At 41.0% G+C, this 25,498-nt stretch overlaps 1 protein-coding gene across 4 annotated transcripts in view; it reads right to left on the bottom strand.

Moving 5' to 3' along the window:
- Positions 1-25,498, bottom strand: part of pcdh19 (protocadherin 19) — a 175,837-nt gene that overhangs the window by 96,874 nt on the left and 53,465 nt on the right. For all 4 annotated transcript variants that reach the window (XM_083560220.1, XM_083560218.1, XM_083560219.1 and 1 more), the window contains exons 4-5: positions 20,641-20,699; positions 19,710-19,882 (exon numbers count right to left, since the gene is read on the bottom strand). In XM_083560220.1, the coding sequence (XP_083416346.1) occupies positions 19,710-19,882; positions 20,641-20,699 (232 nt within the window). The remainder of the gene's footprint in view (positions 1-19,709; positions 19,883-20,640; positions 20,700-25,498) is intronic.

Here is a 25,498-nt window from a genome sequence, read left to right on the forward strand (position 1 = left end):
CCGAAAGACACCTCTCCTCAGTGAAAGACACATGAAAGCCCGCATGGAGTTTGCTAAAAAAACACCTGAACGACTCCAAGATGGTGAGAAATGAGATTCTCTGGTCTGATGAGACCAAGATAAAACTTTTTGGCCTTAATTCTAAGCAGTATGTGTTGAGAACACCAGGCACTGTAGCGTCTGGCACGTGTCATTTAGATATCATGTCCAAGGCATTCCTTTTAACCTTTGACATCTACATCTCAATCAAAAGGTGAGCACCACGGCTTACACTTTTATTGGAGGTTGTGCACGCCACAGTGTCACACCCCCACCACCAAGCAGACACAAAGCAGTACAAACCCTGACCCCTCCAGCTTCAAAGCAGCATTCAACTGATAACACAAACTAGTCTCTATACCTTACACACATACACACACACACACACACACACCACCCCGAAAGCCAGATAACCCCCTGGCCTCTCCTCGGTCGAATTCACAGGGACCCTCAAACCATAAAACAATTCAGTCTCGGAACTCGGCCCCAGTACATCTGTTTGTGACACACACACATATACAGACACACACATATACAGACACACACACACACACACACACACCCCAAAGGGTACATTCTTTTATTAATAAACTAATAAATAGAATGTCCCACTTCACATGACACAAACATACATCTTGTTTGTATCTTCTCCTATAAATAGAGCAAGTGTTTAACTCTACCTCAATAATAGTTACACTTTAAAAGGTTTAGTAATATACTTCTGTTTTAATGTGGTCTCTTCTTTTTTATTTCAAAGTTTAAAATTATCTTCTCTTTATTCTTTCTTTCCTACAAGGGTGCATTGTATACACCAGAATATAATGTTGTATATTAAGTGCAGTGAATGAATATAAAGGCAGTAACAGTGCAGAGATGTGTGGACATCATTAAAAGGTACAAAATGGTTCTAAGGCTATGGTATTAAAGAGGAATGTGCAAAAGTGGAAGGTTACAAGATTGTGGCATTTAGGAATTAGCAAGCTAAATAACCAGTCTAATATATATATATATATATATATATATAACGCTTTGCGTTCACCCACAGTAGAGCCCCCGTACCATATAGTGATGAAGCTGGTCAGGATGTTTTCAATGATGCAGCGGTAGAAACTTGTTAAAATCCCCAGGGACAGATGAGATTTCTTGAGACTTCTCAAGAAGTACAGGCGCTGTTGTGCTTTTTCAACCAGGGCTGAAGTATTCTGCTGCCATGTCAGATCCTCAGAGATGTGAACTCCCAAGAACGTAAAGCTGGAGACTCGTTCTACCTCAGTTCCATTGATGTTGACTGGTAGATGTCTCCTGCTGTTGGATTTCCGAAAGTCCACAATGAGCTCTTTGGTCTTCGTGGCGTTGAGGGTCAGGTTGTTGGTGGCACACCATGCTGCCAGATTACGGATCTCTTCCCTGTAGGCCGATTCATCGTTGTTGTCGAGGTCTGTTGGTGAGGAAGTACAGAATCCATCTGTAAGTGGAGGTGCAGATACCCAGGTGAGCTTAGTGATCAGTACAGTGGGAAGGACTGTTGTAACAGACTCAATGACCCCGTACTGGAAGAAAGACAGACAGGCAATGGTTCACCAAGCAGAGCCATCTTTATTCACTTTCGTTTTCACCCTGGTGCTTTCCCTTCCAGTATTCATCCCAGGGCTCACCCACACACTCGCGGCTCGGGACGCCCTTCCTTCCTGACGTTCGACGGCACGCGCTTCCTTCGGGGTCCGCCCGTCTCACTCGCGGATCGGCCGCCTTCTTTCTTAGCACCGCCCGAGTTTCCTTCAGACTCAAACGCCGGGTAGAGTGTACTTTCCCCAGCGCGGAGAACCACTTTCTCGGCGTGGTGTGGGACTTGGCCGGGTTGCGGGCACGGTTGTCTCCCGCCCGGTTTGTAGTCATCCTTACTGCAGTCAGGAAGGTATGAGCAGGCCAACCAGTCACTGTGAGGCAGTTCCAGAGGCTGCTGGGTCTCATGTCGGCAGCGTCCAGTGTATTTCCACTTGGCCTTCTCCGCATGTGGCCCCTCCAGTGGTGGCTCCGGGGCAGGAGGGTTCTCCCCCAGAGGGAGTCTGTATCATACCATCAAGGTCTCGTGGTGTGCCCTTTGAGCCTTGGTTGCATGGTAGGACCCTACGTTCTGTCCCGAGGCCCCGTTTTAGGGACTCCTTGTCGTCGCGTGACGCTAACGACGGACGCTTCCCTCACGGGGTGGGTAGCGGTCATGAGTGGCCACTCCGCCCAGGGTCTGTGGAGTGGCCCACATCTCTTGTGGCACATAGGTTGCCGGGAGATGCTGGCAGTGTTGTTGGGGTTACAACACTTCCTCCCAGTCCTTAGAGCAGTGATTTTCAACCTTTTTTGAGCCGCGGCACATTTTTTACACTTACAAAATTCTGGGGCACACCACCAACCAAAATGACACTCTAACACAGTACAAAAAAACATATAGTTAATAATATAGTTTCTAAATGTATTTATACTCATTAAGTGTGAAACCTGGGCCTGTTTCGATGAACACAAAATGGATATCCTGGCAGGAATGGTAGAAAGACACACACACAAAGCTCTTCCTCAACAGCTCTCAGTCTCTCTCTGTTTTTAGTTTTTTTTGCAGTCAAGCTTGAGAAGCTCAGCTCACACAGATATGTGGTTGAAAACGGGAGCAATGTCAAAATAGCTTTGTTGGCCAGAATGGGGAACTCATTGGCAACAGATAACCAAAAACTGTCCAAAGAAAGATCAGCAAACTTTAGCTTTAAACCACGATCTTGTTTCAGTTCAATGAATTCCTCTTGCTCCTTTAAAGTCATGTCCTTTCCAGCAACGTATGCTGAGCTGTATGGGTCCCTAACCCAGTCAAGGCATTCTGTGAAGGCTGAAGAGAAATAAAATGACAACTTCTCCTCAAGAGTTTTCAAATGTGTGCCAATCACCTCACACATTAGAGCAGTGTTGCCATCATGACGTTTCTCGGTGAGCGGGAACATCTCAAGGTTGCCACGCTGCACATGTTGTTGCCAGAGCTGCACCTTTTAAACGGAATCCGTTCATTTTATCAGTGCTTGTAAGCAGGTTTTCATTTCGGCCTTGCATCCGTTTGTTCAGTTCATTCAGATGATGAAATATATCAGCCAGGTATGCCAGCTTTGTACACCACTCATCACTTGCAAGCAGCTTTGAGTAATCGGACCTCTCGTTTGTCAGAAATACTTTAAGTTTCTCTCGCAGCTCATACACATGGGCCAGCACTTTGCCGCGCGACAGCCACCGGACCTCCGTGTGGAGCAATAAGACCTTATGTTCCACTCCCATTTCCTTACACAAAGACGCAAATAAGCGACATTTCAAAGGTCGCGTCTTCACAAAGTTCACTATGCGCACAACATCATCCAACACAGGAGCTAGATCTGCTGGTAAGGTCTTTGCAGCGAGGGCCTCACGGTGCAAAAAACAGTGCGTAACAATAACATCTGGGTTTCTTTGTTTGACCCTACTTACGAAGCCTTTGATGCGCCCGACCATGGCTGCGGCTCCATCAGTGCAGACACCTGTGCAGTTTTCCCACGTAAGCCCGCTTTTGTCAAGATATTCCGACGTGACCCGAAATATTTCCTCTCCTGATGATTTTTCTGGCAGTGCCTTGCAAAATAGGAAGTTTTCTCTAATGGTTTCTCCATCCACAAAACGCACGTTGGCCAAGAGCTGACAATGTCCACTTATATCCGTCGACTCATCAAGTTGCAAGGCAAATTTCTTACTGATGCGCATCTTTTCCAAAACAACAGTTTCGATGTCCGCAGACATGTCATCAATACGTCTGGCAATTGTGTTATCTGAGAGAGGCACTTTAGCTATTTCTTTGGCCGCGTCAGGGCCGAGCATCTCATTTACAATGGCTTTACAAGCTGGCAGTATTAATGTTTCTGCCACAGTGTGGGACATTTTTGATTTAGCTACGGGTTCAGCCACAAGGTAGCTAGCTTTGAGGGCTCTCTCGTTTAACTTTGTGGTTTTTCTAAAAAAAGTTGCCTGTTTCTCATTGTTTGTACGTAAGCGTACAAAATAGTCCATCGGCTTGTTTTGAACGGAAGGGTGTTTAGTTTGGAGATGGCGTTTAAGCTTGCTTGGCACCATGGCGCTATTGGATAGCTTCTCACCACACACCAAGCACAGCGGCGTCGGTGCTGTCGCATCCCCGGTGAAAGTAAATCCAAATAAAATATAGCTTTCGCTGTATTGCCTCGAGCTCACTGTCTTGGCTTTGTTCTTTTGACCACTCATACTAGGGCATTCATCTGTGTCAGAATTTTTCCAAGGCCCTGTTCGGCATTTGCATTTTCCCTTCTCAAAAACTTCTCCATCACTGTCACTTGCTCGTCTTGCTGAGATCCCAAACTGTCACGTGTCGTGCAGCACTAACTCTATTGTCTTTACAGGCATTTATCGCTCTCTGCTGCCACCGACAGCACACTTTATTACAGCACAGACACCCGACAATGGTTAATTAGATGATATTAGATAATTTCCCGCGGCACACCTGACGATCTCTTACGGCACACTAGTGTGCCGCGGCACACTGGTTGAAAATCACTGCCTTAGAGGTCGCTATGTGTTGGTCCGCACGGACAATACTGCGGTGGTCTCGTACATCAACCACCAGGGTCTCGCCCTTGCAAACAACTGGCGCGGGAGGTCCTCTTGTGGTCCTCTCATTTATAGCCGTTTATGTCCCGGGACGTTTGGATGTCTGAGCAGACGCCCTGTCGAGACAGTGGCTGTCATGGGACAGTCTTGGCCGAGGCTACGCCTGTACGCCTTTCGCGCTGCTCTCGGGAGTTCTGGGATGAGTTCGCCGGGAGGGAGTCTGTCTCCTCCTGGTAGTACCTTGATGGCGGGCGGAACCCTGGTTCACCCCCGCCCGGGGTTGTGGAGGCTGTGGCCCCTGAGGGGGCATGGTTCGTAGCGGCTATTCTCTCTACCGAGGTAGTAGAGGCCCTTCTCCACTCCTGAGCTTCCTCCACGAGGAGGTCGTATGCCGCAAGATGGCGACTGTTCGCGTCACGGTGTGAGCACCATGACTTGGACCCAGTTTACTGCCCGGTCGGTTCAGTTCTGGAGTTTTTGCAGGTACAGTTTGCCACAGGGTTAATTTGCCTTCGACCCTGAGGTTTTCCGTGTTCGCTGGGTAGGTCCCATTGGTGACACGTTTCCTCCGTGGCGCCCGGAGGCTGTGGCCCGGGACGCGACTCAGAGTGCCTGTCTGGGACTTGGCAGTTGCCTCGTCCCGCCTGGAGTTGCCCCCTGGCATGGCCAGAGTGTTTCTTTACACAAGGCTGGGTGCTCCCACAAGATGTGTCGTGTTACAGGCATTCTGCCCTCCTCTGTTTATAGCCCCCGACCAGGGGTTACGAGACCCGGCTGTGTTCAGTGCGAGCACTGGGTGCTTATCTCCACAGGACGTGTCCTTGGAGGTGGTCGGTGCAGTTGTTCGGCTGCGAGTCCTGGTCCCCGTTTCGATTGCGATCAGGGCTCGCTTCGCCGGAGTGTGGGGGCCTCTGCGGCCGAGTCCGCTGGAGTGTCACTCCAGGATGTCTGTGACGCTGCGGGTTGGTCCACCCCGCTGACCTTTGTCAGGTTCTATGGCCTTGACATCAGAGCCAACCCGGGCTCCTCTGTCCTGCGTGCTGGTGCCGAGGCCCTCACTCTCTAGGCAGGGTCTGGTCAGTGTGGCGTGATTGGACACTCGTTCCCATAGCGTTTTCGACGCAGCTCGAGTTCCTGAAGGGGAACGTCTCTAGGTTATGGACGTAAACCTAGTTCCCCGAAGTAACGAGACGCTGCGTCTCCATGCCCACGCTCCCTGCATCCCTGCGGCGCTTACCTTCTCTCTTTGCAGAAGCTAATGTCGCTACCACCGCACAGCCATCTTGTAGCTTCCTGGTTTACGCGACGTTGCCTGTCTATGACGTCACGGCTTGCCTATTGGCTAGATTTCACACGTGGTTCAGAGCGTGGTCACGCAGGGCCGTTCCCATAGCGTTTCGACGCAGCGTCTCGTTTCTTCGGGGAACTAGGGTTACGTTCATAACCTAGAGACGTTTTTCTTTTTTAATAAATCTGCAATAATGTCAACAATTCTGCGTTTTTCTATCAATATGGGGTGCTATGTGTACATTAATGAGGAAGAAAAATGAACTTGAATTATTTTAGCAAATGGCTGCAATATAACAGCCATTTGCTGTTATATAATATATAAAATATAAAATATTTCTGTACTGACTGTATGTATGTATGTATATACAGTGAGGAAAATAAGTATTTGAACACCCTGCTATTTTGCAAGTTCTCCCACTTAGAAATCATGGAGGGGTCTGAAATTGTCATCGTAGGTGCATGTCCACTGTAAGAGACATAATCTAAAAAAAAAATCCAGAAATCACAATATATGATTTTTTAACTATTTATTTGTATGATACAGCTGCAAATATGTATTTGAACACCTGTCTATCAGCTAGAATTCTGACCCTCAAAGACCTGTTAGTCTGCCTTTAAAATGTCCACCTCCACTACATTTATTATCCTAAATTAGATGCACCTGTTTGAGGTCGTTAGCTGCATAAAGACACCTGTCCACCCCATACAATCAGTAAGAATCCAACTACTAACATGGCCAAGACCAAAGAGCTGTCCAAAGACACTAGAGACAAAATTGTACACCTCCACAAGGCTGGAAAGGGCTACGGGGTAACTGCCAAGCAGTTTGGTGAAAAAAGGTCCACTGTTGGAGCAATCATTAGCAAATGGAAGAAGCTAAACATGACTGTCAATCTCCCTTGGACTGGGGCTCCATGCAAGATCTCACCTCATGGGGTCTTAATGATCCTAAGGAAGGTGAGAAATCAGCCCAGAACTACACAGGAGGAGAGGGGTCAATGACCTGAAAAGAGCTGGGACCACCGTTTCCAAGGTTACTGTTGGTAATACACTAAGACGTCATGGTTTGAAATCATGCATGGCACGGAAGGTTCCCCTGCTTAAACCAGCACATGTCCAGGCACGTCTTAAGTTTGCCAATGACCATTTGGATGATCCAGAGGAGTCATGGGAGATAGTCATGTGGTCAGATGAGACCAAAATAGAACTTTTGGGTCATAATTCCACTAAACGTGTTTGGAGGAAGAAGAATGATGAGTACCATCCCAAGAACACCATCCCTACTGTGAAGCATGGGGGTGGTAGCATCATGCTTTGGGGGTGTTTTTCTGCACATGGGACAGGGCGACTGCACTGTATTAAGGAGAGGATGACCGGGGCCACGTATTGCGAGATTTTGGGGAACAACCTCCTTCCCTCAGTTAGAGCATTGAAGATGGGTCGAGGCTGGGTCTTCCAACATGACAATGACCCGAAGCACACAGCCAGGATAACCAAGGAGTGGTTCTGTAGGAAGCATATCAAGGTTCTGGCATGGCCTAGCCAGTCTCCAGACCTAAAACGAAATAGAGAATCTTTGGAGGGAGCTCAAACTCCGTGTTTCTCAGCGACAGGCCAGAAACCTGACTGATCTAGAGAAGATCTGTGTGGAGGAGTGGGCCAAATTCCCTCCTGCAGTGTGTGCAAACCTGGTGAAAAACTACAGGAAACGTTTGACCTCTGTAATTGCAAACAAAGGCTACTGTACCAAATATTAACATTGACTTTCTCAGGTGTTCAAATACTTATTTGCAGCTGTGTCATACAAATAAATAGTTAAAAAATCATATATTGTGATTTCTGGATTTTTTTTTATTTTAGATTATGTCTCTCACAGTAGACATGCACCTACGATGACAATTTCAGACCCCTCCATGATTTCTAAGTGGGAGAACTTGCAAAATAGCAGGGTGTTCAAATACTTATTTTCCTCACTGTATATACACCCACAGTTATATTACACACAATTATATTAATTTATTAATGAAACCTTAGGGTTTTCATTTAGGGTGCAGCCCAATAACAACTATCGCATCCACTGCGGACCATAAAGAAACAGAGCTTGTCAGTATTTTTTAATGTTGCTGTGCATGAAATTACTAAACATAACACTTCAAATATTACAGAAAGCAGAGATGCTTTGCCTCAGAGGTACTATTTAAATGCCACATTTAAATTCTTTGGATGTACAGTGCATAACATGCAATGCCATTAACATAGCAATGTTTCAGGAGTCAGCAAAAAGTTGTTTTTGAGACATAAACTGTATGAAATCAACACTTAACATGAGTTGAATCTAATTAAGTTATTGAATGATCAAATGTCTGTTTATTTCAAGGTGAAGAACATGGATCTTGTACTCTATGTGAGGCAGATGGCAGCAGTTCAGAGTCATTGGATTTCCCTGATGCATAAGAACAATCCTAGTCTTATGCTGGGCTGTGACATTAAATGCCCCTATCAGTGGCAGAAAAGTAAAAAAAGAACGGAGAGTAAAGTCACCATTTGCTTGAAGTAATCTGCAGTCACTATTTTAATTTAATTGTTGAAATTGAATGATCTCTGAAGTCATGAAGCTAAGCCTGGCATGACAGTCTTGTAAAATGAATTGTGGGTTTCAATGGGCAAAAGAGTGGAATGCAAGTGGAGTAGCAAGAACATTTAAACACCATTAGAAGTCATCTTTATGGAAATAAGATAATTATGTCAGTGTTAAATGTACATAGCAGGACATTTTATGAGGTGCCAATTGTAATTTGTAAATGTCAGTGTCAGCTGAGATAAAGATACAGGTTTATTAAGGTTCCTAATAGAGATCTTTTGTGATTTTTTGTTGATCGTGATTTGATGAGAGTATTCATTTATTACTTTTTATATTCTTGATCCTAAAAGATTTAAAATGCCCACTGTGGTATTTTGATGTATATCCTATAAATAATTGCTGATCCCTCTGACCCAACCTGATGTTGTAGTCCACTGCAGTATATTCTTTAACAGATAACAGCATTAGTCCAAGAATGTAGTCAAAATCACAAGGCTCTCCTATTACATATAGCTTTTTATACTACACTAAATAAAGCACCTAACAAACTCATGGCCCGGCTTTCCCTGTGCTTATTGCAAATGTTGTGTGGCATGTACTGAATGCCAACTTATAAATCTACTAGTCACACAAAAATCAATCTAATCAAGGTCCCCTTTAAAATATTTTATATGGATCTCATTGGGTCATTAAAAGAGACTGTATGACGGCATCGCATTTATGTTTGTGGTTTTGGCCGTTCCAGAGCTAGAGGAACAAGGACTGGAGAGCTCAATCCTTCCCATTCTCTTGAGGAAACCAAATCTCATCATCCCAAATCAGAGTAATTTTAAAGTTACCTGTGAAATTGTCTGCCATGTTTTCACCCATTCATATTTACAATAATATCACAGAACAAAGGGAACAAGTTTAAATAGCTACCCAAATGAACAACTGGGTTCAATTATTTGTGCAGGAAGGCTTGAAAACAGAAAATAAAATAGGAACTACAGAAGGAAAAATATATAAATTCTATTGCTAGTGTGCCAGTTTCTTTTATAGGGTTAAGTTTGCATAAACTCAGCTAAGAGAACAATGCTGAGGAGATCATTTGCACATGAAGTTTTGGTGAGTTAGATGGGCTTTAACTAATAAACAGACTCTGCAGTCACAGAAGCCCCGGAGAAAGACACGGGAGATTTATGCTCTATACATCAATAGAAGTTTTCTGGATACTAGGTTCAGTTGAAATTAACTTTCTACCATTCTATACTAATCCTGAACTTGATAAGATGATGAGAAATCAGACATGTAGCATTAATGATCATTTACTGTACTGTGGTACATCTGTGCATGGTTGTGTCACTCCCTCTTCTTATCTTGGGAAATTTTGGTTCACAATGATTCACAATGCCTCTTAGATCTTGAACCATTTTGGCTTATACACAACTTCTCTTAAGGAAATAATATTTTGCAAAGAAGACAACAATTGAAATATTGTTGAATTGAAATATACACACAGAACATATATGAATATAGTAAGTTGTTAAATAAAGTGCCAATGTCACTTGGCTTTAATTGAATATGCCAATTATCTGTAACAGATGCAGAGCAGTTTGGAGCAAAATAAGTGTCAAAAACAGAACTGAGGCTAAAATTAAGAACAGAAATTTCAAATGTACAAAATTACATACAATGAAGGGGGCTGACAAATGGGGCTGATAAAATGCATTATTTCAGACCAGAAAGCTTCTATGTAATAGTGGCACACTGAATTTATATATAGAAAAGGTTTAAAAAAAAACATATGCTGCCAATGTGATGACTGTCTTTCAATTCTACATAGAAAACTATATGTTTGTCCTTTAATCTATAAAGGATAAAATTATTTAAATATAAATACAAATATATGAATGTCAAAATACAGAAATAAATACATCCATTATATAGGCTCATGCTCAATAAAAGGGCAAAATAAAATTAATGACATTTATTTCTGTATTTTGAAATATACTGTATACATTTTGACATACATTTTGTGTCTGTATATGTTAATAAGGTGGGTGGTCCTAACATCACTGTAAAGCTGGATTGGTAAGCTGAGCATGCAGACAGAAGCAACTGATTCCTCTCAACAAGACACACACACACAGACACACACAAAATTAGCAAAATGTATAAATGTATACATTTTAAAATGCATAATTAAAACATAAATGTAAAAAACAATCCTTTTAATTATGGCAGTTTTATTGACCAAAATATATTTATTTATTTATTTATTCAGTTTGGCATTTCAACATACTGTATATGTTTATAAATGTATTTATACTTAACTCTTTTTATCCTCTATATTAATCAGGGCAGGCCTCTATATGAGCACATCTTAGTGTTTTTTTTTTAAATATGTTACGGTATAGAACAGATTCTTTATGAATGGCCAAATTTTACATATTTTTTGCAAATTTGTGCATTACTTTGTATTGTGAGAAGTTTTGGCAAACTCAGCTGAGCTGCTCTGAAAAAGTTAATGTACTTCAGCAATATTTCTGTGGGTTCTGTAGGCCATCTGCCATTGTTGTTGCCTACTACAAGATTCTCTGTCAAATCACTATTAAAATGAGAGCAATGGTCCTGTGTGGCTGGCATATAACTGGTTAGATGCATTAATCATAATGTCAGTAGAAGGCCTAGGTTTCCTGCCTTCTTACACTTCCCTCTCTTAAGTCTTTTTCTCCCTAATTGACTACTCTCTATTCATTTCTACTATCATCTCTTACATGTTAAGCTCAATCATTACAATTCTATGCACAATGTACGCTTGATGCAGACATTGTGTTTCAAGAATGAATTTTTTTTAAATTGGTCTGTACAGAGCCTTGACCTAAACCCAGGCATTATGTTTGCACAAGCCAGTGCACTCTTAGTGCCAGTCCCAACACCGGATAAATGGGTAGGGTTGCGTTAGGAAGGGCATCCTGCGTAAAACATGTGCCAAATCAAACATGCGGATAACAAACCTGAATTTCATACCGGATCGGTCGAGGCCCGGGTTACCAATAACCGCCACAGGTATTGTTAGCCAACAGGGTACCGGTGGAAAATGGGCTACTGTTGGCCAAAGGAGGAGAAGGAGAGGGGGAAGACATCTACAGAGACAGCAGGGAAAGGAGAAGTGTAGGAGAGTGGAGGTTAGGGTGGGTACTTTAAACGTTGGAACTATGACTGGTAAAGGGAAAAAGGTAGCTGATATGATGGTGCGGAGAAAGGTAGATATGTTGTGTGTTCAGGAGACGAAATGGAAGGGGAGTAAGGCTAAAAACATTGGAGGTGGACGGTGGATTTAAACTGTTCTATCACGGTATGGATGGAAAGAGAAATGGTGTAGGGGTGATCATGAAGGAAGAGTACAGTAAGAGTGTAATGGAGGTGAAGAAAGTTTCTGATAGGGTGATGAATGTGAAGCTGGAATTTGAAAGGGTGATGATAAATGTCATAAATTCTTATGCTCTACAAGTGGGTTGTGAGATGGAGGAGAAGGAGAGATTATGCAGTGAGTTAGATGAAGTAGTGGACAGTGTACCTATGGATGAAAATTTGGCAGATGGTGTTAGATTTTGCTAAAAGGATGATAATGGCAGTAGTAAATACTTATTTTAAGAAGAAGGATCATAAGGTGACGTATAAGAGTGGAGGAAGGTGCACACACATGGACTACATTCTATGCAGGAGATGCAAGCTGAAAGATATTGGAGACTATAAGAGTAAAGACTAAAAAAACAATAAGATAGAGGAACCTAAAGGAGGAAAACTATAATAGGGCATTAAGGTGATAAGGTAGACAGCTAAGAAGGTACTTGGCATGACATCTGGAAAGAGTAGGAAAGCATAAGGTTGGCTAAACAGAATTGAGATCAGCAGAGAGACATATAAGGAGCTGTATGAGAAGTTAGACACTAAGGAAGGAGAAAAGGATTGGCTAGGCAGTGGGACCGAGCTGGGAAGGATGTGCTACAAGTTAGAGCAATAAAGGATGCAGATGGAAGTGTGTTGACTAGTGAGGAGAGTGTGTTGAGAAGATGGAGGGAGTATTTTGAGAAGCTGATGAATGAGGAAAATGAGCGAGAGCGAGAGAGAGAGAGAAGGTTGGATGTGGAGATAGTGAAACAGGAAGATGATAAGATTAGTAAGGAGGAAGTAAGAGCAGCGAATAAGAGATTGAACAGTGAAAAGTCATTTGGACCAGACAACATACCGGTTGAAGCATGGACATGTTTAGATGAGATGGCAGTGGAGTTTTTACCAAGATTGTTTAACAAAGTTAGAGGATACCTGAGAAATGGAACAGGAGTGTGTTGGTACCAATTTTTAAGAATAATGGAGATGTGCAGACCTGCAGTAACTTCAGGGGAATAAAAAAGTTTATCAGTTACACAATGAAGTTATGGGACAGAGTAGTGGAGGACAGGCTGAGAGAAGAGGTGACCATCTGTCGTGCCGAGGAAGAGCAGTACAGATGCAGTATTTACTTTGGGGATGTTGAAGGAGAAGTATAGAGAAGGTCAGAAGGAGTTGCATTGTGTGTTTGTGGAGAAAGCGTACAACAGGGTGCCGAGAGAGAAGTTTTTGTATTGTATGAGGAAGTCAGGTGTGTCAGAGAAGTATGTGTGAGCAGTGAAGTGTGCAGTAGGAACAACAGACTGGTGCAGGGTGGAGGTGGGATTGCATCTCTGAGCCCTTTTCTGTTTGCAATGGTAATGAACAGGCCGAAGGACGGATGATATTGTGATTTGTGGTGAGAGTAGGGAGCAGGTTGAGAAGAGGAGGTATGTGCCAGAGAGGTGGGGAATAAAAGTTGTTAGGTGTAAGACAGAGTACATGTGTGTGAATAAGAGGGAGGGCAGTGGAGTGGTGCGGTTGCAGGGAGAAGACTTGGAGAAGGTGAATGAGTTTAAGTACCTGCTGTCAACAGTGCAAAGTAATGGAGAGTGTGTTAGAGAAGTGAGGAAAAGAGTGCAGACAGGGTGGAGTGGGTGGAGAAGAATGGCAGGAGTGATTTGTGATAGAAGGGTATCTGCAAGAGTGAAAGGTAAAGTTTATAGGACTGTGGTGAGACCGGCTATGTTGTATGGTTTAGAGACAGTGGCGTTCACTAAAAGACATGAGATCGCGCATTTATAGTGTTTCGGAGACAAAGTGAGAGAGGCCCGATTGAGATGGTTTGGACATTTGCAAAGGAATTACATGGGGTATATTGGTAGGAGAATGCTGAGGATGGAGCCACCAGGCAGGAGGAAAAGAGGAAGGCCAAGTAGGAGGTTTATTTATGTGGTGGGGGGAAAACATGCAGGTAGTTAAAAGAGGCAGATGTTGAGGACAGGTTAGTATGAAGACAGATGATCTGCTGTGGCGACCCCTAATGGGAGCAGCCGAAAAAAGAAGAAGAAACATTAAAACATCAACTAATTTTACAGCTTGAAATGATAAGCCATTGTTGCATTACTCTTACTGAATAGACTAATGGAAAACGAGTACAAATGTTCCATCTTTAGATCCCGAAAGTTTCAGAATAACAAAATCAACCGACACCAATTACTGTCAAACATGAACCAATATGATTTATCTAGGGATTATTCTTCACCAGACCCTGTTTCTTCAATCCTGTGTAGTACACTATCTTGATGCATAGCCAATGATGCAGTACATCAAAGATACATGAAGCTATATTTATAAAGATATATAAAGCAGCTACCGATGCAATATGATTCACCACTATTAAATGCGGTGCAATCTGATTTTGATTTGATTCAACACAATGTGATTCAAAGTAATACAATTTAGTAAATTTAGTAAATGCTATGCAATTCAATATGGTACAGATAGTTAGCTTTTATTCCTTTGGTTCAGACAGACAGCAAATCATAAATTTACTTAAGTGAACTCCAGGCTTTCTTTTCCTGTTCTGGCTACAGAAAGATGCAGCTGTAAGTCTGCCATGTTAGTCTATATTCTATGTGACTCTCAGGACATGCCTTAGTGTTGTGATATATCATATTCACATACTGTAGCAGCAGTAGTGCTGAGAGAACGTCTCTAGGTTACGTATGTAACCCTAGTTCACAGAGGGAACGAGATGCTGCATCAAAACACTTTGGGAACATGCCAGAGTGTTCACGCTCTGAAATTATGTGTGTAATCAATTAAAAATTGGATGCTGGCCGTCACTGGCGGGGTGACGTAACGACCAGGAAGCATAAAACGCACATGGAGTGAAGCTGGCGCCAGCTTCTGTAAAGAAGAAGAAAGCGCTGCAGGGATGCAGTGTGGCTTAGAGACGCAGCGTCTCATTCGCTTATAGAACTTGGCTTACATATATACCCTAGAGACGTTCCCTTTCAGGAACTTGAGCTGTGTCGAAATGCTTTTTTGAAAGAGTGTCCAATCACGCCAGACTGACCAGGAGTGGGACGGCGGTCCAGGTAATAGAACCGGACTGCAGGGTCAAGGTCAGCGGGGTGGACCAAATGCAAATTACTTGCGAATGTCTTGGAGGGGTACTCCAAAGGATCAAGCCTCTCCTTGAAGGGCCGTAGCAGACGAGCAGTTGATCAGATTTTATTCTGTGGACGTAGATGTCCAGTGCACATACCGGACATGGCTAGCTTAATTTCTCCTGGTCTGGGGCCTAAAATGGAGGAGGATAAAATGCCTGTAACCTTACAAGTCGTTGGATGCCCTAGGGCACCCTGTAGATGTAAGCCGTTCTGGGGTACAAGAAGGCACTGGACATACCTGGAGCCTCTGGGTGCCACAAAAAAGAAAAGTGTCACAAGAGGGTCTCTGCCCAGAAATTTGCCCTGCTAAGGGATGTAAGCTGCTCTCACTAAGAGGAGCTTCCACTGGACCCACAGGAGGATCTGGAGCGCTAGCCTGTACAGGCGGCAAGAGCGCAAACCTCCTTAATGGGTGATGTTAAAAACCATCTCGGTGTTGTCCGTACTAATCAGAATGTGGAGATCTTTGAAGGTTCGGGAGAAAATGCTTTAACGCTAGAGATGCCGTGGCCAGCATCTCTAGGCAATTGATATGCCATGGGGCCCTTCCCATAGACTTTGGGCGGAGCGACCACTTATGACCATTTCCCACCCCATGAGGGACGCGTCTATCGTTACTGTTTTGCGATGACCGGAAACTACAAACACGGGGCCCTGAGACAAGAACCCGGGATCTATTCAAACATCTAAGGCACATAGGCATCGTTGCGTGACCTTAAGCGTACGGTGGGCATTGCCCTTACGTGAGAACCTTCCTAAGCCACCACTGAAGGGGTCTCATGTACAAAAAGCCAAGTGGGATAACACTGAGCACAGCTGCCATGAGCCCTAGCAGTTTCTTCTTGACAATAAGAGGCGGTCTATCTCTGTCCTTCCTGATGGCCGTAAGGATAGTCACAATGCGGGCAGGGGAAAGCTGCATGTGCAAAGTAGTCAAATCCCATATGACTCCGAGATAGGCGGTTCTCTGTAATTGAGAAAGCACACTTTTCCCGGCGTTCACCCGAAACCCCAAAACCTTCATGTGAGCGAGAACGACATCTCGATGCCACACCGCTAACTGCTGTGATCGAGCCAATATCAACCAATAGCCGATATAGTTGAGGATGCGGACAAGACTAGAAATTAATCAAATAGCCTCGCTCTACAGTGGGCACTGAGACATGTCTGGCAGAGCTTTCCAGGCTGCTAGGAAGTCTCTTAGGGGTATCGATCTCTTGAGACTGACCTCTGTGTGCCTGGATCCAGGGCAGTGCCCTAAAGCGACTCTAGGAGCCTCGAAGGAGGTGACAAGTTCTCCTGGACCACTACGAGACCGGAATGAGACAGAGGAGGATGCTCGCTAGAGCTGGCTGTGCCCTAAATTCACATTCAGTGGCAGGGTTAACATGGGGCCTGGGGCAGGCCGGGCATGGGATACTGGGGTACAATGCGGGATACCTGATGGAGGAGTGAGTGATGCGACGATAAAGAAGTGAGTGGGGCGTCCAGCAGCATGGTTCTGTAACTGTCAGACATTTCGGAAAGAGTGAGCCAGAGGTGCCTCTCTGTCAAAACGAGGTCGGCCGTGGACCAGCCAATGGCCCTAGTGGTCTCTTTAGTGGCTCTGAGAGCCAGGTCCGCCATCCAGCAGAGCTTGTGAACTGGCTGCCTAGGTCACCTCCCACATTCAGCTCATGCAGCAGGTCAGCCTGATACGTCTGCAGGACTGTCATCGTGTGCAGGGATGCAGCAGCTTGACCTGCCAAGGCATAAGCCTTACCCACATACGCCGACATATTACACACGGGTTTTATGGGTAATGTCGGGGTCTTGAGGGAGGAGGTGATCCGGGGAGAGGGATAGCTCTCAAGCGCCTCTTCAACCCGCAGCATCGCTCTATATCTGTGTTCTATCCGAGCTATGACGTGCGAATTCACAACCCCCGAAAATGCTTACTGCACATGTAAGGACCTTTTAGCCTTTTTATTAAATTGCACCACTTGTTACTGCTCTGTCTGTGCACTCTGGAGGAGTCATTAAACCCAGTGCATGAGTAAGTATGAAGTGTGAACATTTTTATTTTATTTTACTGTGTATAAAACGCATGTTCACACTGTAACTGGACAAAAGTAAGATGCTTGCTCTCTCTCTCTCTCTCTCTCTCTCTCTCTCTCTCTCTAATTTATACTCACTAAGCACTTTATTAGCATGAGAGTGCATATGAAAAGTCTGTAGGCATTCTGTAATGCAATTATGTTATCATTAAAGATGGGTTCTTCTGGAATCTCTGCCATAAAGAATTAAGACTTGGATGGCTAAGGTGAGGCCCCAGCCAGAATTAGCACTGTATGTTTGTTTCCTAAAACAAAAAATTGTACACTAGGCATGTATGATTAAAAAAATATATATATATTTTTATATATACATTATATATATATATATATATATATATATATATATATATATATATATATATATATATATATATATATATATATATATATAACAATATTATTCTCAATTTTGCTGATAACGATAATCAGATGATATTTCGCATAATCCAAAAATATGTTTGTAAATTTCTTATATTGTACCAGCTCCTCTTTAAAATGACAATAGGATACAAAATAATTGAATCAGTATATTAAAGGAGAGAGTATTTATTATTTAAAACTGCAACATTCAAGTTGCAGTACAAACAACAAGCAAAACATATAACCTTGTGCACCTCATGCACAAGAGTTTGGCAACATGATTTATACAATTAATGTTAACTGCTACTACTGTATGTTTCTGGCAATGTAATTGGTGACAACGTTTGCTATATCGTGCTTTTTATATCTGTATATCTGTTGCTTTTTTCTGTTGTACAAAACTTTCTTGCTTAATGATTTGGCCAACGTTTGTTGAATTTATTTTTATATTTTACTCTGTCTGCTGCAAGCATGTTATGTACAGCTGACTTCCAAAGCTTTTCTTAATCCTCATATTCAGTGAAGGAGTGAGTGGAAGTGAGTTGAAGATGGTGAAAGAGATTGCAATCAAAAGCTGCTTGACCACCAATCGCTTTTCAGCACAGTTTGCAGATCTTTTGGCTAACATCTGACCTTTCAAAACCAAACCACCATGCTAGTGATGATCCACATTTAAAATGAATTATTGCTTGGATTGTGAGTTTGCTGGTGTTTAAATATCTTCTCCACTCAGTTTCTTCATTTATTGTAACTTCTATCAAAGACCACAATCTGTCATGCTACATTACGCTCTGCATGCAGTACACATGCAGTAGAACACAGCACACAGTGAACTCATGAACACTTCATGCAGCATTATGATTGGTTACTGAAAATGAGTGACATAATAATTAAGCAGTAATTATTAAGCAGTAGGCACTTTACTGTAGACAAATGCTATTAGTTTCATTTCATGTTCAATTCACTTTTTTTGAGCATCTGTGAGCATTTCTGATGGTATTTTTTATGTGTGCAGTTATGTGTGCAGTTTAAAAAGGCCAATAGGCACACTAACAAAACAATCGCTCCTTAGGGGTAAATAAGAAATAATTTAAACATGTGGCCAAGAGCTGGTGAGCCAATTAATTATACAGTTCAATATTGAATGAGGAACTCGAGAAATACCTCTAACCATGGCAACCAATAGCCTGACAATTCCCTTGCGTCTCCACAGTATTCACAGAAACGGAGTCACACTAGAAATTATTCAAATAATTCTGCTGAGCCATCCCTCAATTTTACATACAGACTGGCTGCCCAGTACACATTAATATTATTTCATATTAATCTGGGGGAAAAAAAAAACTGGGTAATAACAATGCAGAATACGGCATATTAGCCAGCACAAACAACATCTAACTGGTCCCCTTTGCTAGCTCTACCTAAACACATGACCTGATTGGCTATAAGAATATACGTTTGTAAATTTTTCTGTAGCTGACTGGTTTTAGAGCTACCCTGTCTCTTTATTCCTCTTTCAGTAACCAAGTATTTCATTAGGCAAAAAACTAATTTTATAGTCTAAGGACCTTCTCCACAAAGTTTCCACTTTCATTTTTATAACAAAATCTCAAGTAATTCCTTAACCTTAAGCCTACTGTCTTATAAAAGCATACGTTCTGCTAATTCTTGTTACAGAATTCAACTGCATATTTAAAATCACAACACAAAGCAATCAAGTAATTAAACAGCTAAGAACCCAAATTTGTTAATAAATCCAACTTTTAACCATTGCTGTGCCTCTCCTAATTGCTCTAGTAAAGTGCTGAGACCAAACATGCCCCCTACAAATACCTGCTGGTCAACCAGATATCTATGTAAATGGAAGTCAAAAACATGTAATTCAGGCCAAAGAGCCAGTTTTTACAATCAATAATGCTACTAATAATGTGTCAAATTAGTATCAAAATGCAATGAGTACAGAGCAAGCTCTTTCTATTTTAATGAGACTTCAAAAAGCAGGCCAGTGTATGATTTAATCTGTACCTTTGAGGCCATCATATTGTATCAGTGATGGAAAAGTGTAAAACGGTGTTCCTACTGAACCCCCTCTGTGCTTTTACCAGTTCTGTGCTATTTTTGTCTTGCCTGTATTCTCTCACTCATATTTATATTTATTATAATTATTACCTGGATCTGATAGCTGGCAATTGTTGGGATGCACAGTCATACTGAGTACATCATTCACAGCTGTGTCAGCATAGTGGCCCCTCTGTACGTCATGCTCACTGTCCGTCTGGTCACTTTCTTCATGACCACTATCCTTTAGGCTGTTACCCTCCATGTCCTTAAATGTTGATGTACTGAAAGGAAGGTAAGAAAATGTTTTTTTTCAATTTGCTATAACATTGTGTTCAGGTGTACTCTTATATACAATATTTTCAGCATTAAAATCAACAGTATCTTTAATTAACAAAATAAATCTGAAAAGTTGATGAGGAACTTGTAAGAAGTGTCTATGTAAGAATGTATGAAAAAGATCGCAATCGACATCTGCAGTAAGCAAGCTTAATTTCCCCAAATTTGGTAGCCATCACCCATCTCACTGTATGCACAATCACAAACACACTCACTTGTGCACAACACGTGCTCTAAGTACTGCTCTACAGAAGTGGAGGAAGATACTACAGACCCTGCTGTTCTCAGCCTAATTGCACCTGCACCCAACACCATACCCCCACAAAAAACAAAAATTGTTCTTTTCTTTTCCACAAATAAACTGACCTTTGATTTTAATACAGTCCAATTCCCATACTGACTATATTAAAATATATGGACACTTGGTTGATACTATATAAAAAAATATACATGCTGCTAATAGAATATACATGCTTGTAGAATATATTATTTGTAATCAAATCTGAATAAATAAATAAATAAATAAATAAATAAATAAATAAATAAATAAATAAATAAATAAATAAATAAACAAATCAATCAATCAATCAATCAATCAATCAACCAATCTTCATATTGTTTAACATCTTACATGATTTTATGTAAGTTTTACCAGTTATTACTATGAGATAGATTATAAAACAGAAAAATAATAAAATCAAACCTTTTGATGAGGTGTGCTCTGCTGTTTACATAGCTGGAGTCAATGGAATAGTTTTCTGTCTGTAGAGAGAAGGAGTGCATTTAATAATACAATTAAAATAAAATAAAAAAATAGCAAATTGCCTTTCAGTTATAATGCAATATTACACAAAAATTTTGTGAAATACCTTAGCTGTCAAAAGCAGGTTCTTTTTCACTTTCTGGGCACATGCAGTCTCAGCAAAAAAGTTAACCTTAATCCACATCCACTTACAAACACCCCTCCCTTCTCCCACAGTTTTTTTGTTGTCTGCCTTACTTCCCTATATTTAGTTTTGATTTATTTAATAATATATATAAAATATAGAATTTAGAATTTATAAAAAGCAAGGACATAGTTAAGTAAAAATAAGATTAATGACAGAAGCTAAATTTTGGTGTGTTATCTAAAAATTATTTAACAATGATAATTGACAAACATGCATTATCTTCTTATAGTTTAGGCTATGTTACACAGCCTATTAAAATGATGGATTTTTTTGGATGCTTTTAGCTTGGTACAGGCATCACCATTAACCCAGGGCTTCTGGATAGACTAAACATCGATCTTACTGATGAATGCTATAATTCTGTGTAATTATTAATGTTAAAGTCAGCTGCACTAGCATCTTTCAATCTAAAGCTCTATAGCAAGTCTACAGCTTGCTGTAATTATTATATTTCAGCTTGCCTGACAATACCATATTTCCTGGGAATAAAAGACATGCTTACTTATGTTATTTGATGTGATGTGCCCTGTTATGAACATCAAACCACCCCCTTTGACCTCAAAAAGCTTTGCACCCCAGGTTCTGCTAAAGCTTTTTAGTGCAAAAAAAAAAAAAATTTTCTTAAACTGTTATGATGCACCCCTCACTTTTGGGACTCACAGCTAAAAATTACCTACATGACAAATGAAAATCATTCCAAAAGTTAATGGACTATTTTTATTCAACACCTTGAAAAGCTTCATTTCAAATTTGCTCGTGTACAGAGCCAAAATTACAAAAACATTCTCTGAATACTTAGGGTGTTTTCACACCTAGTTTGTTTACCCCCTTTTGAACGCTCTCGGAGCGGTTCATCGGGTATATGTGAACAAAATATGTGATCTCAGACCCCTCTAAAAAATCTCAAAAACTAACCATACTCAGACCACCTCCGGACGGTTTGTTTGTGGGTCCGTTTGTGGTTTGATATCTTCATGATATGCAAAAGCAATGAGATCTCATTACGCTTAGTATTTTGTTTTTGACATGTGTAACTGAAGGCTTGCCATACCTGCAGCCAAGGTACGTCACTGCTATAACAACAGAAAAATACTTTTTACCATGGCAGGTTGTGGGGTTGCATGGTCCCAGGAGGAGAGTTGTGCACTTATTGTATTTTGGAAAGATGATCACATTAAAAATCAACTCTCCTCAACCCATAAAAACATAAGAAGTGTTAAGGGGTATAACAGAACCACGTTACAAAACTTCGCCAGAAGTACGAGCACCTGGGATGAAATCCATGTGCAATATATGCAGATAATAAACCATTTTTTTTTTTGTAGGAGAATACATTTGAATGTTCTTTTTTTTTTAATAAGCATAGTATCTAAAACATTTTCAGATATCGTTTAGATTTGTGAATTAGTTTTTTGTATTGACAAACACAAAAAGTAATGCTTGAAGTTTAACTTAGCACTTAACATTTTTTTTAATTATTATATTATTTACAGATTTAATGTTCAGAAGTTGAAAATATTCTGTTCAGAAGTCATTTGTTACATTTTTCAAAGAAGTAAATAATAAACAACTTAACTGGAACAATACAAAATAATTCTATTGTCTTTTTTATATAATTCATTTGAAAAATAAACAATATTCTATATCTATATCCTATTGTAAATAAAAAATAAAAAAAAATACATTTTAACATTCAACTGTCACTAACTTATCTTATATAAAAGAAAGTTAAATTTAATTTACACAATGTTCCCTTTTAATTTTAAATCTGTATGAAATGTATTGTTAACGCTCTGCAAATATCTTGACCAGTGACATGATCAGGGTTTGGCTTTACCCATTTCGTTGTGCACTTCATCTTCCAAATTTTCCAGTAGTGGCTCAAGCATTTCACCTCTGCTCTCACAGTAATTATGAAGTGTTCAACAAGATGCCACAACTTTGTTGATCTTGGTGATGTTGTGACTATTTCATTTAGCTTTTAGCATGCCAAAGGTTTTCCTGGCTATGCTCAGTCTGCAATTTTACAGACACTGGTCTTATGTAATTCCCGGTGTTTCCGAAAATGGTTTCTGAAGCCATGCTAGGAGTGGATATGCAGCATCTGCTATAGCATATAGGGACAGAAACATGATGGAGGAATTCCAAAACACCCTTGCATCCTAGACCTTACCAGGCCACCTGCCATTGATGTCCTAAAACATCAATTTGTGGTCCACAACACCCTGCAGAATTATGGAGTTTAGCATTTCTATTGTAGAAATCAGATTTGTTAAGATGTGGGGTTATGATGGGCACATGTGTGCAATCTATAGCCCCAGTGCATTGGAGAAAGCCCACCCTGTCTGTAAAGCCATTTATTATCATTGTTTCCTGTAGGAAATTGTAGGAAATCTTCAGGATTTCTAGAATAGCTGAGACTACTTGCTGCTGAGAGGCCGATGCCAAACATGTGTAAAATGGATTGATATTTAATATTTGAAGCAAGCGTAACTGCAACTCTTTGTTCCACAATGAGCAGAACTCTGTAGCAAGTTCGCTGTCGCTCCAGGCATGGTCTAAGTTTACTGCGAGATGATTTTATATAGATCTATTATTATTGTTATTAATGTCGCGGCGATATATAGCGCTGATAACAAAAACTACAGATCCCATAATGCAGCGCTTCAACGCTAGACTACCTGGGAACATTCCAGCGTTAATCAAGTTGAGCTTCTATTGATGTATTTAACCCTATTGTACAGTTATTGTGAAGCCCCTCACAATGGTGAAGAGTAAAGTTGATTCTGAAAACAGAGCCTTTTAAAACCTATGGGATTCTGAGTAGATGTTTACTGACACTGCCGGTAAACATATGTGTTTTATTTGTGGAGCAAATGTGGCTGTAATTAAGGAATTGAATCTAAGACGGAACTACGAGACAAAACATCAGGAGAAGCTACAGATACAGAAGATACAGAAAGTAGAAGAGTTAAAGAAGAATCTGACATTTCATCAAACGTTTTTTTTTTCAGAGCAAAATCACAAAGTGAAGCTGGTGTGAAAGCAGAGGAGAAATCAGAGGCACATCAGCCGGTTATTTACTGAGGGAGAGTTTTTGAAGAGCTGCATGATGAAGGTGTGATGTCTTGTGTTTCACAGGAGATATTTTTATGGAGAGCAAAATATTTTAAGTTATTTAAAGTTTAAGATATTTTTTTATAAAATGGCATAAGAGCAAAGAAATCTGATTGGTTTGATTTGTTGTTATTTTAACGTTTAATTAAATTTTTATTGATTTTTTCAGGGTTTTTTCGCAGTATGTTCATATTTCTAACTTGTATAATTTTGACAGGAGATATTTTTATGGAGAGCAAAGTATTTTAAGTTATTCAAAGTTTAAGTTTATTTATTCTGGAATAATATTCCTGTCTGTTTTTATTCATATTTATGTTCAAAAAACATTGTTTTAGTGTCTTTAATAAATGTTAATCCTGTTCGGCCCGTGACCTAAAGTGTGCTTTGAGTTTTGGCCCCATGTGCAATTGAGTTTGACACCCCTGACATAGATGAATATTATTAATTATTAATAATACCAAATAATTAAAGGTATATTGAGCAAATTTGTTATTTCAGAATTGTGTATCAAACTGGTAGCCCTTTATATTAGTCGGTACCCAAGAAGTAGCTCTCAGTGTCAAAAAGTTTGGTGACCTCTGTTCTAGCAGATAGGGAAAAAAAAAAACAATTACTTATTTGCAAGGCCTTTTCTGCTGTCCTAGACACTATCAGAAGCACCGACCTACATTTACAACCTAAATTCTAGTATTTGTTCCATGAAATTGTATACATTTTTCCCAACAGTCTATTCTCTTTATTTTGTAGCATTTCTCTTGGTTGCACTGCTTACAGTATGTGGATGTGGATGTTAGATTTTTGTCCAATCAGATTTCAAGCCCCCTGCTGTACTCACTGTACACACATGACTGTGGGGCCACTTTCAACTTCACCACCATCCTCAAGTTTGCTGATGACACTGTTGTGGGCCTGATCTCCAACACCAACAAGACAGCCTATCTACAGGATATTAAAAACCTGGAGAGATGGTGCCAGAAGAAAAATCTTTTTCTGAACGTCATTAAGACTAAGAAGTTGATAGTGGACTTCAGCACGAAGCAGGAGCGGTTTAAACTACCCTCTCAGGTGCTAAGGACCCTTTACACTTTTTGCCGAGTGTTTAAAGGCCCTGGCATGGAGAAGCTGATGCTGGATCTATGATGATCACAAATGTTGAGCTTTTTATACCAAAGACTGTAGAAAGAACATTCACTTATAATCTTATACTCCAGTACTCATGTTAGTTCTCTCTCTCCAGTGTTCTGTATTGTTGAAAGATTTATGATCAAACTCTTGATGTCACCCATATGAGGATGGGTTCCCCTTTGAGTCTGGTTCCTCTCAAGGTTTCTTCCTCATATCATCTAAGGAAGTTTTTCCTTGCCACTGTCGCCACGGCTTGCTCATCAGGGACAAACACACACCAATCACCTTCACTGTTGTTTTCTGTAAAGCTGCTTTGAGACAATATCTGTTGTGAAAAGCGATATACATATAAACTTGACTTGACTTTTA

The sequence above is a fragment of the Silurus aristotelis genome (genome assembly GCF_946808225.1).
Source record: "Silurus aristotelis genome assembly, chromosome: 14".
In the NCBI taxonomy this organism is placed as follows: domain Eukaryota; kingdom Metazoa; phylum Chordata; class Actinopteri; order Siluriformes; family Siluridae; genus Silurus; species Silurus aristotelis.